The sequence below is a fragment of the Psittacula echo genome (genome assembly GCF_963264785.1).
Source record: "Psittacula echo genome assembly, chromosome: 14".
NCBI lineage: Eukaryota > Metazoa > Chordata > Aves > Psittaciformes > Psittacidae > Psittacula > Psittacula echo.
In genome coordinates, this window is record NC_137750.1 from 10,595,996 (window position 1) to 10,610,423 (window position 14,428).

The 14,428-nt window shown below is 48.4% G+C and overlaps 1 protein-coding gene across 7 annotated transcripts in view; it reads left to right on the forward strand.

Moving 5' to 3' along the window:
• The window catches only part of EXOC7 (exocyst complex component 7), a 23,260-nt gene extending 9,483 nt beyond the window's left edge, over window positions 1-13,777 (forward strand). For 3 of the 7 annotated variants that reach the window (XM_080629216.1, XM_080629217.1, XM_080629215.1), the window contains 14 exons: window positions 2,225-2,317; window positions 3,309-3,377; window positions 4,684-4,829; window positions 5,161-5,313; window positions 6,019-6,117; window positions 6,707-6,769; window positions 7,089-7,155; window positions 10,541-10,606; window positions 11,307-11,427; window positions 11,828-11,923; window positions 12,210-12,273; window positions 12,811-12,852; window positions 13,019-13,152; window positions 13,540-13,777. In XM_080629216.1, coding sequence (XP_080485342.1) covers window positions 2,225-2,317; window positions 3,309-3,377; window positions 4,684-4,829; window positions 5,161-5,313; window positions 6,019-6,117; window positions 6,707-6,769; window positions 7,089-7,155; window positions 10,541-10,606; window positions 11,307-11,427; window positions 11,828-11,923; window positions 12,210-12,273; window positions 12,811-12,852; window positions 13,019-13,152; window positions 13,540-13,642 — 1,316 coding nt within the window. In that variant the 3' untranslated portion in view covers window positions 13,643-13,777. The remainder of the gene's footprint in view (window positions 1-2,224; window positions 2,318-3,308; window positions 3,378-4,683; window positions 4,830-5,160; window positions 5,314-6,018; window positions 6,118-6,706; window positions 6,770-7,088; window positions 7,156-10,540; window positions 10,607-11,306; window positions 11,428-11,827; window positions 11,924-12,209; window positions 12,274-12,810; window positions 12,853-13,018; window positions 13,153-13,539) is intronic. The other 4 variants (XM_080629219.1, XM_080629220.1, XM_080629218.1 and 1 more) reach the window with 3 other exon arrangements.
• The last annotated feature ends 651 nt before the right edge of the window (window positions 13,778-14,428 follow it).

Here is a 14,428-nt window from a genome sequence, read left to right on the forward strand (position 1 = left end):
CAACACAGCAGAGGTTTCAGCTCTCATCTGAGAAGGAACTGTCATGGGTGGGCTGGGGAGACATGCTCTGCATACCTGTGAAGTGAGAGCCTCTCTGCTTGTGTTTAATGCCAGTTTACCCTCTTTTTATTCTTTATTTTCCCCCTCCACCTGAATGCTAGAAAGTGGGAAAGATGAAAGAACTGGTAGAGGAACAGTGCCTGGGTTGAGCTGCTCTGCATCAGCTGGGCTATGGGGACAGGAGTAAGAAAGAGCTTAGTACATATCTCCAGAGCTTGTTACAACCCTGCTTGCTCAGAGGAACTTTTTGTGCCCAAGCTCTTAAGGTTTCTGTAAGTAGCTAAGAATAAAGTGGAAGTGTTGGGTGTGAAGAGCACTGGGAAGCATGGAGGAAGAGGCACAGCCCTCTCGTTTGATCATATGGCAGAAGGTAGGAGCAAATGCATCAGCACAGCAAGGGTGTAAAGTCTTCCCACCTCCCTGCTGTGTGCCTAGAGGGGACAATGTGCTTTATAGATATGTTGGTTTTTTTCGTTATTAAATGGTTGAGAACAGCCTAAACTGGTGGTAGGAAAATGTTGCTAGTGAAACATTACACTTTAGGAACCATGTGCTGTTGTTCAGTGAGTGCACCAGGTTAAGGCAGCATGGTAATTCAGTGGGAACTTCTCTCTCCTGTTCTCCCCCATTAGAGATGCACTAGGGGAAGTTTCAATCCCCCTGCCCTATATCTCTTTATGAGATAAAGCTGTCCTGCACGCCAGGATGCTGTTCTGCAGCAGTGTGTGCTTGGGCTTCCTCTCAGGATAGTGGTCCTCAGTGTTAGTGTGGCCAGCACTGTTTCCAGTCTGCACTGTGACTCAGTCACTGATGGAAGCAGGGATTTTCTGCATGTTCGAAGGGTTTATTTCTTTAAAATGGAAGAACAATTCTTAATTTCGGCAGCAGCATTTTTATTTCCTGGATCCTGCTTCATTTTCTCAGTTCTGTTGCATCTGGGTCTGCTATAGAAACTCCTTCCACCTTCCCAAAACTTTCTGATCCCTGTTGTACAGGCAACAGCGAAGCTCTGCTCCGAGAGGGTGTCCATGTGCTTGTGCTAATTGTAGCTTCTTGCATGAAGGACTAACCTTTGAATGTGGAACCATTGTCTTCAGTTGTCACATTAATGCTTTGTTTTATGCTGTCTAGCTGTATAGCCAGCGCTGGCTTTTGTTCAGTTCTGTCTGGTTTTTGTGTGTGTGAAGTATAAATCTTTTAACCCAGTGTTATGTTGTGGTTTTTTTCCATGGTTTGAATTGATTTGCAGTTCCTTAGAAGAGAAGTGGCTTTGGGGGTTAGGGGGACTTAATGCCAGTTAGACATGGGTGGGCAGCATCCATTATTCTGGAATTCCTGGGATGGGAATTGTTCTCTTGAGCCCAGAGGTTGTCACCATTTTACTGCTTCCTGTAACACCAGAGATCATTCCTTGGCTGTGGAGATCATTGTCTTGGCTGTGGGGCTCCTGATGGGTCTGTATTGGTTCTACTCAGAAAATCCCCCTTGGAAAGGTACCTCTTGCTGCAGCTCTAACCAAGTGGCTGCAGTTGTGGCTCTGGGGAGCACACAACATGTTGCCAGACAGGAATTGTTGGTACTGCAAAGCCCTGCTTCCAAAGCTGAGGAAAAGCAATGACTTTGTATGCTTGGATGCAGAGTACCAGCTTTAACTCCTTATAGGGAAGGGTGCTTCAGTGCTTCCCTTCTCTGCTCCTGTTTTCTCCACCTCACCAAACTGATTGAGCACCCTCTGATTGAGGGAGTCTCTCCATGTGAGGTGCTGGCACAGGGTGCCCAGAGAAGCTGTGGCTGCCCCATCCCTGGCAGTGTTCAAGGCCAGGTTGGACACAGGGGCTTGGAGCAAGCTGCTCCAGTGGAAGGTGTCCCTGCCCGTGGCAGGGGTTGGAACTGGATGAGCTTTAAGGTCCTTCCAACACAAACCAGTCCATGATGATTCTGTAACCCTGGCTGGAATTGGTGCTCCCACCCTCAAAGCAGGGAGACAGACTGGAAATGCCATTGGATCTGCACACTTGGACATGAGCTTGGGGTTCACGTTCCTGTACTGAACTTTCTCATTGGTGCCCAGGTGACTTGCTGGTGGAGGGCTGGTGGTCTGCGTTTGTTTTCTTTCACTCATTTTCTAGGTCTTCTTTTCTCTTCTCTCTGGCTCTGGTGACAGGCACGATCCGTAAGGCTCAGAACCTTCTGAAACAGTACTCTCAGCATGGTCTAGATGGGAAAAAGGGGGCCTCTAACCTCATTCCTATGGAAGGTAATCACAGCTCTAGCTACTTCACCCTTGACTTTCTCTGTGTATCAGCCTTGCTTTTTCAGATGGGACTTCCATTACCCTAGTGCTTGGTGGCCAGCATTGGACAGGTGCAGGTCTCCTTGGGAGCCAAGGAGATGCTGGAAAGCCAAATTATTTATCTTGAGTTCAGTGTCTGAGATACAAAGTCTCCATAAACATGATTACAGGTGGGGAGGAATGTGACCTTAAAGCAATTGACCCACCAGAGCTACCTGGCTAATGGAAGCTCTGCTCTGATGACATCTGCTTGTGGTGTTTCTGTTCTCTTTTCTTTTTGCCTGGACTTTGAGACATTCAGTTTCCTGGTGACCTTTCCAAACCTGATGCTGAAGTGTCAGACCACAGCCTAGCTCAATGCATCATGTGTGAAGTTCACCTCAGTTCATCTCTGTGAAGACCTACCTAAATAGTTGTCTTCCATATTCTGATCTGCTCTGATCATAGAGGTTGGACCAGATAAGGGGAAGAGGTCACCTGCTTCAAAGCATCTGAGACCTTTCTACCCCCACTTTTTTATGCATCCAAAGTAGATCTCTTCAGCACTTACACTGTAGTCTACTAAATCCCAGATGGTGACTAACATCACTCATCTGGGGGGGAAAAATCCTTGTGCTGAGCAGGAGATGGGCTTTGAGTTTGGATTTGTGATGATTGTGGGTACAAGTGGGACTTCTGGGGCCTGCTATCCCATTCAGAACTTATGGCAGGAGGTTTGAGGGACTCCTGCAGCCCAGCAAATGGCTTAGCTCACACTTTTCATCAGGTTTCAAAGGGTTAGCCCAATAAAGGGATTTGGTCAGGTAGCATTCCTGGGACTGTAGGGCAAAATAAGTGTTCATGAGCTCAAATAAGCCAAGCTTGAAGCAGCTTCCAGCCCATGTGAGCATCCATCCGTGCTGTAACCACCTGGATAAATCGCGCCTTCTGTTTGTGCCGGCTGCCATCTCACTAGGTCATGAGCATGACTTACGGGTTAAACACCTTTCCGATGCCCTGAGCGACAAGCATGGGCCAGCTGCTGGTAAGTACCATGTTGTCACTTCACACCAAGCTGGCTAACATCCCTTCTCTCCAGCATGTTCACAGTAGTTCTGTAGACAGTGGCTGTTCATGGGCAGTCCTGGAGCATGGGACTTCTCTGGCTAAGAAGCTCTGGCTCTTCTCAGTAGAATTCACTCCTACTAATCACACACCCCCCAAGCCCTCAAAAAGGGAGCCCCAGCTTTACCCAAGCAAAGACTGGGAGCCACCATGCTGAGAGGCACTTTTCTGTATGTAGCTACTGGCTTTTTTGGTGCTGCAGTGAAGCAAACAGGAAAGGGATCACCTGCAGCATGCAGTGGTGGGCCACTCTCCACTGTAGGCACTCTGTAAAACCACACATTTGTGTGTCCCCTGCTGACCATAACTTTGAGAAGCTCAACCTGAAGGACCTGTCAGTGTAGGGAAGAATTGGTTCTGTGCCCATCAAAAGTTGCACATGTTGCCGGGAGAAGAGAAACAGCAGCAGCAGCACCTATAGCTTACAGAAGGCCTCTCTGTGTAATCTGTTTTGTAGTGTTTCCTGCAGGGGTCTGGGTGATGCAGGATGGTGTGTGTCACTTTGTGGCGGTCCTCGTGACACATGCAGCTGGTGGTTGGCATGAGCTGGTGCTGGCCCTTGTATCATATCAGCGCTTCTCATGCTTACCACTGAGGTTCTTTGATGGATCTTGAAGACATTTGTATGCTAGGACTCAACTATTTGCATTTGTATGCAGCTGTGTGTGAGATAGCTCACCCAGCTGTGCTGATAGTCCTGCTTCATAGGATTGAAATGTTCATCTGCCTGGTTTTTGTCTTGTTTCTGCCTGTGGGAAGATGCTGCCTTCCAGGACAGCTTTGATTTCCCAGAAGTGGTGATGCAAAATGGCAGTTCTTCATCTGCATGGTAGAAGGAGATAAAGAACTCTAAAAATACCAGCAGAGATGTTGAATAATTCACCTCAGACCTTCCCAAGTACTCTTTATTCAAGCCTTGATTTAGTCTGTATCCCAGAAGAGCTCCAAACTTGCCTTTTGCCATGAGGCTGGCAAGAGCTGATGGCTTGATGTTGCTGTTTCCTGACCTGCAGATGACTCTGCATACCATGCTGGAGGCATTCATAACTTCCCATGCACAAACCCAGGGGCAGTTTGGTGAGAAGAGGACTGTAGTTCTCACACAAGGATGGGTGCAAAGCCAGAACCGCCTTTTCCAGAAGAACCTTGTGCAAACCAAGGCCTTGAGCAGAGCTGCTGAAGCTCAGGGTGGAGTTTGGTCTCTTAAAGCCCTCTTGCCCTTACAGGGAGGGATGACATCTTCGACATCGAGATAGACACGTACATTCACTGTGTTAGTGCCTTTGTCAAACTAGCCCAGAGTGAATACCAGCTCCTGACAGACATCGTCCCTGAGCATCACCAGAAGAAGACCTTTGATTCCCTCATCCAGGTCAGTTGAGCCTCTCTGCTTGGCTTCTCTTGTAAAAGGACGCACACAGTCTTTTTCTCTTCCTCTTCACTGTAAGGGTGTGGATTCCACTACCCACTATGGGGGCCCAGGAGCATCACCACTGCTTGTGTTGTCCTCCAGGACCTATTGAGGGAACTGGAGCCTCCACAGACACTGGAGAACATGTGCTCAGAGTCACTCACTGGGTACCACAAATGAGCCATCAGCTGGATTGGCATCCTTAAGTAGGGCGTCCTGCATGGAGCCCCTTGTGTTGCTTCCTTCTGACCCTGTCATGCTGCTTCCTTCTGACACTGTGGCTTTGTTGCAGGAGTCACTGGATAACTTGATCATGGAGGGGGATAACATTGTTTCAGCTGCCCGCAAATCCATCATCCGGCACGACTATTCAGCTGTGCTCACAATCTTCCCCATCCTTAAGCATCTGAAGCAGATGAAGCCAGAGTTTGACCAGGTCTTGCAGGTGAGTGTGACAGGATTGGAAAGGGTCCTGTGGCTTGGGATGTGTGGAGAACTTTCTGAAAGGGATTATCACAGTGGCTTTGAACAAAGCTGCTTCTGTCCTCCAGCATGGGCTGGACGGAAATGCAGCTTGTTTCTTTCTATGACAATGAACCATTAACTCAGCATCTCTCTGCAGCAGCTCTTTTCAGTTCAAGTCATGTCCCAGTGGTGGACCATATACATGGTCCATTCTGCTGTGTACGCAGCCTCTGAGGGCTTCATCTCTGTTAGTGTTGAGCTTAGTTTAGGCTGTGCTTACTGATGCCTGGAAGATGGGCTGCTCTGAGGAGAGCCTGCTTAGACTTTGCCACAAGGTACTACTCCAGGTACCAAACATGGCATCTAGGTTTAGCCAGGCTCCTTTCCATCTGCTTCCAGCTGGTGACTGTGATGCACCAGCCCCCTGTATCAGGTACAGTGTAAGAGGAGGCATGAGAAGTGGCAAGTCCCAGTCACCACTGGGGTTACAGCATCCTCCGCTTCTGTCTAGCAGAAGGATGCAGGATTTCATGTGTTGTTGTGTTGATGGTGCCGTAAATATTCTCCTGGCACATAAGGAGTTGAGAATGAGATGCTGGGATGGGGGATCAGGGTGGGTAGGTGCTGGATGACAGTTCAGATACTGTTCATTTAACTTCTCTGATCTGTGATGGAACTATTGCAGGGAACTGCAGCAGGCACCAAAAACAAACTGCCAGGGCTGATCACTTCCATGGAGACCACTGGTGCGAAGGCACTGGAAGAGTTTGCAGACAACATTAAGGTAGGATTCTCCTCAGTGTTCCTTTTGGCAAGACCAGCAGGCTTGGAAAAGGTATTTTCTGTGCAGAACCCCTACTTTAGCTTTCAGCTTTCCATGAGACCCTGCAGTTTCTGAGTCTAAAGCAGGTGCTTGCTCGGTCAGCTGCAGATACCAAATGCTTGGTGCTGGTTTCAAACACAGAAGGTCTCTGCATAAGACCCTTTATAGGGGTACTACAAATAATCTGACATGAGTGTCCAGACGCAGAGTTAATCTCAGAATTAATCCTATTTAAGAAGAAACTAAAAGTGCTGACTTGATAAATTTTGGGGTACTCATGTTAAACTGGCCCTGTGTAAGGTGGGTTTGGTGAGCACATTGCCTGGCAGGTGAGGTTGATGGTCACATGCTGCCCAAACCTCTGTGGTTCTGAGCTGCTGGTGCGTAGGAGCTGTGGTTTCTGAGCACCAGGAGATGGCACTGTGAAAGCCAGCTCTGATGGTGTTGAGAGAGGATGGATGAACAAGCCTACAGCTCACTTGCAGCAGTTGTGTTGTAGAGGCCCTCAGTTTCCTTACATGCTTACCTTGTGTCTGTCTTTCTTTCTTAGAATGATCCAGACAAGGAATATAACATGCCGAAAGATGGGACAGTTCATGAACTCACCAGCAATGTACGTGATGATAGTTTGAACCATCCTCTGTGAAAAACAGCTTCTGATGGTGTTTTAACAAGAGCAGTAGGGAAATTTCTGAAGTTAAACTGTCTTGGAAGGGCAATGAACTGGTTTCCATGGGAAGATCAGCTGGTTACTCGTTGAGCCATGATGTGACTCTCTGGGTAAAACCCAGCAACTCAAAAGCAGTGTAGTGATTTGTTTCTTGAAGGCTTTTAAGTGTGGGGGACAAGTGGTCTTGCATAATCCTTAACAGCAGAGCATTTAATAGGAGATGCAGTGTTGGTTGTCCATAACTTCCCTCCCTTGCTTCCAGGCCATCCTTTTCCTCCAGCAATTGTTGGATTTCCAGGAGACAGCAGGTGCCATGCTGGCATCACAAGGTACAGACATGCATGAGGCTTGTTTGGGCATGCAGTTCCTTCCCCAGATTGTCTGGACATCCTCCCTAAAAAGCTCAAACTTCATCGTGCCTGTGAGCTTGTTCTCTTCCTGTCCTTCACCCTGTGGTTTGTCTTGTCCTCTGATATGCCATGACCATGTAGACAGTTATCTGGAGGGGATGCAGAGAGTTTCCTTCCACACTTGCTGCTATCAGGTACTCTTGGGGTAATGTTTATTGCTGATGTGTTCCATCACGAGAGGATGCCTTAGTCATTTAGTTACGAATCTGACACTGGGCTGTTTCTCTGTGGCTGTACTGGAGTGAGGGTGGATGGACCAGCTGAGCTGGCTTTAGTTAGGGGTGTGTTGATGAATTTCACGTTTCCTGCCACATCCTCTGGTCAGAGCATAACAGCAGCAGCAAGAATATTCTCCTTGGAATCTAGCATGGGCAAGCGAGGACTCCTGAGCTATGTGCGTGCCTTGTGCCTTAGCAGAGGGACGAGTTTTAGCTCTGCTCTCCAGGATGCTAAAGAGACTTAATTCCAGAAAGAAATACATGGATCAGAAGCTGAGGGCAGCTGCCTCATGGAACAGGATGTTGCTGCTTAACAGCTGCAGCATGAGTCTGTGTTCTGTGCAGAGCAGCAGCTCCCTGATGAGCCCTTGGCCTAGGCAGAGCTCATGTTTTCATGTTTCCTTTGTAATAGAGCAGCTGGAGAGGTGGAGAACTGGAGATTTTGGAGGCACAGAGACCTGAGGAGGCACGAGCCACAGCCTGGTGTTTGGAGAGTGTTAGGGAGCCCATTAGGAGCAGGGGAAGAGGGAAGTTTACAGCTGCCTCCAGACTTGTATCTGCAATTCCTGCTTGGAAGATCCTGCCAGTTCTAAATTAACTCAAGCTGGGATGTGTCTGCTTCTTGCCACATCTCCCAGAACCACTGCCTTGTGCCCTCTGCGTTTGTCAGCTCAGTGTCCTCAGAGCCTCCTTGACTTTCTCTCCTTACCCAAAGAGGTGATGTGGGTTTTTTTTCTGGAGAAACCCAACTGTTTCCCATGTCCTTCCCTGAGTGGTGATGTCAGCACTGTTATGTAAAGCCTTGACATGTTGTGCACTAAAGCTCTGTCACAGGAGCTGATTCAAAAGGTACAATAGGCTTTTTTATTCTCTGTATTGGTTGTATAACAAAATGTGACACACAAGCCATTTCCTTTTGAGTTGTGGCTGTCCCATCACATCAGATGTAGAGGGATCCTGCTGTATAGACAGTGAGACACACAGCTTTGCACTCTGTTCAATTATTAAAGCTTGAAGTCAGTGTAATTGTAGCAGCTCTGGTAACTTGGGCCGACATGCTGGAGCTCAGAGCCACACAGGAAGTGACCCATAATCCATGTGCTGTCAATGGTGGTGTCTCTGGCTGCAGCCAGGCCTCGAGGACCATCTGCTGCAGTGGTATTCTCCTGCAGAACCTGTGCTGCCACTTGCTCCAAAGCTATGCCCAACACAGGGCACCATACAGGCCAGACCTGTTCTCATTTTGAGTGACACTGGTTACTGATTGTTGGGGAAGTTGTGGCCCTGTCTGGCTGTGGACCTGGTGTCACCCTACACCAACCATCATCAGATCGGAGGTGATGTTAGTGAAGTTGGAGGGAGTTGCTTCTGGATCAGAGGCTTTGGAATGGTGACTTGACTTCAAGGCTTCACTCTGTGACAGCTCCCAGCTGCCAGCTCAGGAGTGGGTGCCTGGAGCTGGGTTTGATAACTCCCACAGTGATCCCAAGTGGTGGGAATTACAGGTTTTTATGTGATGTTTGCCTCCAGTGGTAGCAAAAGCAGAGTGATGGGTTAAATGTGTGCTGCCAGTTCCTTCCTCTTGCCCGCTGAACGGTTCTGTAGAACCCTGCCTAGTCATGGAGGGATGCTGAAGTGCACAGTGAGGGTGGGAGGGCTTTGCTCAGGTTCTTGGGAAGGTTATATGGACTGTGCAGTTCATTTCATGGACATTAAACTGCTGCTTGTGTGAGAGGAAGCTTTCCTTTGCCTTGAAAGTGGGTTTGAACTCATTTAGAATGAGATGTCTTTCAATGACCATGCAAACAATGTCTCTGGCAGGGGAAGGAGGTTAGACTCTGCCTTTCCTCTGTGATCTCCACTCTGTGGCCTTGGAGGGAGTCCTGCCTGCTCTCCTGTGTAGCTGTCTGTGGCTGCTCTGTGTTAATATCTGCTGTGTTCTCCAAGAGATGCTGGTCTCTAACCTGTCTTTTTGCACTTTGCCTTTCTTTTTCTCTCTCCACCCTCCCCTTTTCTCTCTGCTCTGCCTAATCTTTATAGTTCTTGGGGACACATACAATATTCCTTTAGATCCCAGAGGTAAGCAGACTTACCCCACCTCCCTGTTCCCATTGCCTCTGATGCTGGTGATGTATGTTAATGCTTTATCCTCCAGGAGTGGTAAATAAATGAACATGTAACTGAAAAGGGAAAAGGGGAGAGTAAGTAACTCTTGCCAGGGCTGGAAAGAATAGGGAGGGCTTGTCAGCAGCAGACAATGAGGGATGCCACATGAGCTGCAACAGGCTAAAGACACTCTGATGGCACTGAATCCCTTTGGCACAGTTGCAAATTGGCCCAGCTGGAATCATGCTTTATCCCATATGCATTTGGCTCCTTATTGTCCAACTCCCAGCAACAGGAGCCTTGAGGCCTTTCCCATGGGGGCTGATGAAGTCAGACCACCCCAGCTAGGCCTGGCTGCCAAAGTCTCTGGTGGGGGAGGAGATAGTTACCCCACGTGTCCCATGGGCAGCTGAGGGCAGAAAGCCATCTCTTATGCACAGAGGGACATGTGCCAGCCCAGAGTCATTGCTTATAAGGGCAGGCTCCCATGCTGGTGCAGCCCCTCTTACAGAGCCAAGCAGCCCTGTCAGCAACCATGGGGATGGCTGAAACTTCCCAGAGCCCTTGTGCCTGTTCCAGTTCCTGTTGTGTGCCTGCTGTGAACAGCTCCAGCTCGATTGTGCTCCGATTGACAGTTTCTAGTGCTTACAAAGCCTTTCCAGGTGGTGGGGGAAGAATGGGGATGATGTGCTTAATGACTGTATTTCTGATCAAGAGGATGTCCTCTGAGCACTAGGAAGGGAGAGGTTTCTGTAGGGGTGCTCATCACTTGATGCGGATGAAAGGGGTGAGAGGTGCAGAGCTCTTCCAGCCTTGCCCTGGATAATCAGTACTGAAGCAGGAAGCTTCCCACTGGTGATGGGAGCTCTGCACTAATTCCATAGCAACTTGGATGATGCTTATTTGACTTAGAGGCAGGCTCATGACACATACCCCCTTCCCATGGCATGATAACTGGCCTGAGACTCTTTGCTTTTCAGAGACCAGCTCTTCAGCTAGTAGTTACAGCTCAGAGTTCAGCAGGCGGCTGCTGAGCACCTATATCTGTGAGTACCCTGCACACCTTCCCAGTTCTGCCCCATCGCCTGTCCTTTGTGCTTGGGTGAAGAGCACAGGCTGTGTCTCTAATTCTATGTGCTCTTTCCATGTCTGAGCTGGAGTCTGATGGAATGGCTGGGGAAAAAAGGGTCAAATTGGGAGTTTCAGCCCAATACAGTTAGTCAGGACAAAGCACAGAGCTCACTGTGCTGCAGAGCTTTTGTTGTCAGGTGCCTCAAACCATTCTCAGCCAGTACTTTGCACCTTCAACCCCACAGAGGCTCCCAGCTGCCAGATGGGCTCTGTAAAAACTTTATCCTGGGTTTAACAGTAAGATAGTGAGATGAATTCATGGTACTACCTCATAATGATGTGTTACAGTGGGGATCATGTCCTTTGGCTTCCTTGAGATCAGAGCCTATGTCATGGTCAGGCTGTGTCTGATCCCCCCTAAGTCATGGGATGTGCTCTGAACCCAGAACACAACTATTGCCAGTCGCAACAAAGGCCCTAGTTTGCAGAGAGCTTTTGGTGGCTCCCTGAGGAAAGACCTTTGTAAGGCTCATAGGATTGTCTCCTTGCCTGCACGTGCAGCTGGGGCTCTGCTGTTCACTTTGCTGGGGCCCTCAGTGATGGTACAGTTTGGATTGCCAGTAATGAGAAGTTTCAGTGCAAAACCTTTTTGTTATCTGTTTTCCCCTCTTTAAGGCAAAGTGCTGGGCAACTTACAGCTTAACCTTCTCAGTAAATCCAAGGTTTATGAAGACCCAGCTTTGAGTGCCATTTTTCTGCACAACAACTACAACTACATCCTGAAATCCCTGGAAAAGTAAGTGTGGAGCTGGGTAAATCTCCCTAAAGTCCAGGCTGATTCTAAGCATGATTTTGGAGCAGAGCTTTGCATCAAATGCATTTCCTTGCCAGCCTGTCTCATCTCTGCTCTTCCTTCTATTCTTAAAGTGCCCTTTTGAAAGCTTTGTGCTATGCTAAGCATCACATTACACAAGAATAGGAGATAAAAGCGTCAGAGATACCTTAGCTTGTAGAGAGTCCTTTGATCTTGGGAGGACTGAGAACATAGGTTTGGAAAGTAACTTCTGTATCCCGGTTTGTGCATTTCAAGGTTCCTTCTATTGTAAAGGGCAGAAAAGAACTTGCTGATGGGGGGTTGAAACACAGACCTGACAGCAGCTGCCTCGGGTGCTTCCTCACATGTTCTGTCCTTTCAGATCTGAGCTGATCCAGTTGGTAGCAGTGACACAGAAGACAGCCGAGAGGTCTTACCGAGAGCTCATTGAGCAGCAGATCCAAACCTACCAGCGCAGGTCAGTCACATCCTCTGCTCTTGGCTCGGTTTGCTTAGTTTGGAGCTCCTTGGGAGCCTATGCTGTTGGAGCAGTGGGAGAGACTGGTCTGAAACTTGCCCTAAACCCAAAACCAAGTATTTTGGTTTCCAGGCAATGAATCTAACTTGGGAAGGGGTCCCTGTAGGAAGCTCTGGGGGGTGTATTGTCAGGGGTGGCCTTTGGGTCATGGGCGAAGGCGTGTAGATGTTCTGGTGAGGCAGGAGTGACTTCTCTTTGCCTCTGTCCTATCTCATTTTATATACAGCTGGCTGAAGGTGACAGACTACATCTTAGAGAGAAACCTGCCTGTCTTTCAACCAGGAGCAAAGGTGAGAGGATGGGCAAGGAGGGTTTTGAGATGATAAAAATGGCTGGAAACATCTCTTTTGTCATATGAAACAATCCCCAGAAACCTTCTTTATGTCTCATGCCAGTACTGCTCTGCAGACTGAATACTATGCCTGGAATAAGATGGAGAGCAGCACTGCCTTCTGATTTGCCCCAGGTTGATACAGGCCTTTTAATCTCTGCCTCCATTCTTATATTTCCACCTGAACAGTTCCTTCTATTTCAGATCTGTAAAACCTTGAGACCTTCCCTTAGAAAGGGCTGGGAGCATAAAGAAATCTATTTTTATGTCTGTTCTAGCTGAAAATTACACTTGTTAAACCTACTTCAGATGAAAGCCAATTGCTGAATGTAGAGTGTGCTGCTCACTGCAGCTTTCTTTCCTCCCTGCTTTAGGAGAGGGAATTCAAGCCAAGTAAGTAGGATATTATTTAGATTGGATGGGGAGTTGTGGGCAAACACTGGTGTTGGAATTTACTTCTGGAGATGTAATAAAATCTTTTCCCTCCTTGTTGCAGCTCAAGGATAAGGAGAGGCAGATGATAAAGGAGCGCTTTAAGGTAAGGAGGTGTTAGATGGCCTGAGAGCATCCCTTGATGATGGGGATAGGCAGTCAGACCAGAGATCTGCCTGAGGAGGAGACCTGTCAGTGAAGAGGAAGAACATCAAACTCGGTATGGAGATGGGGTTGCAGGCTGGACACTCACTGAGTTGTATTTTGGACAGGGATTTAATGATGGGCTGGAGGAGCTGTGTAAGATCCAGAAGGCCTGGGCAATTCCAGACATGGAGCAACGGGACAAAATCCGCCGGGCACAGAAAACCATTGTGAAAGAGACCTATGGTGCCTTCTTGAACAGGTGACAACATTGCAGCATTGTTCTCTCTTCTTTGGATTTAAGGAGGTCTTTGGGCCCTAGAGTAGCCTGAGCTGAGGCATTTTTCTGTTGTCCTGTCTTGGCTTCCCTATCAAAACATCCCTAAGCTGAACTCTACTGGTTGCCAGCATCTGCTGCCAGCCTGATTCCTTGGTCAGGGTGAGTGCAGATATGTAGCCAGCACAAAGCTCTGACCCACCCTGAGCTACTCACATAAAACTCAAGAGACTCATTGTAACCAGGTTACTTGCTCCCTACAAGATAACCTGTCAGTGGGATGTGCTGGTGTGGAGCTGATTTGTGGCATGGGAGGCACCAGTGGGTCTCTTTGGTCACCATTTGTCACCTAGGGGTTGTCTTCCTTTGCAGATATGGCAACGTGCCCTTCACCAAGAACCCTGAGAAGTACATCAAATACCAGGTTGACCAGGTTGGGGAGATGATTGAGAAGCTGTTTGACACCTCAGCATGAATCTCTAGCTGTCACAGACAAGTCAGCACACTCTCAGCAGCCTTTAGGACTCCCTTCGTTCCCCCCTGCCCCATTGTAGTGGGCAGGTTGTTATACTTGTATTTATCGGATTTATAAACCTGTGGAAGCACTCCCTCCTGGCTGCCTTTCCCTTCTTCCATGGATCTGGAGCAAAAGCTGCTGTGTGGGCTCTTACATTGATGCATCTTCAGGCCTGGGTGTAAGTGTTAATGCTTTGATGTGCAGCAGACGTGGTGAGTTATTTAAAAAAGGCAAAACAAAAAATCTCTTATGGGTATAGCCCTTCTGTTAAGGGCAGAAGGCCCTTCTTCAGGCCACTTCTCAGGGCAGAAGGCCTTAAACTCCAAGTGGTGCTTCCTGCTTCCCTGATGGGTTTTGGGAATCTTGGTTCTATAGGATCCCAAAGGATTTTCACACTGTAACTGTTACTTAGTTCAGTGATGGGGTGAGATGCTGAGTCTGCCCTGTGGCTGTGCCCTGCAGGCTTTGTTTCCCCCAGAGTTTCATGAGCTGTCCCAGTAGCAGTTGTCCTGTGCGAGGTGGTGGGAGTCATGACAGAGCCCTGAGAGCCGGAAGGAGCTGGACTCTGCCATATAAGATGGGCTGAGAAAGTTGGGGCTGTTCAGCCTGGAGAAGAGAAGCTGCATGGAGACCTCAGAGCAGCTTCCAGTGTCTAAAAGGGGCTACAAGGATGCTGGAGAGGGACTCTCCATCATGGGCTGGGGCCTGGACAAGGGATGATGGGTTCAAACTTAAACAGAGGAA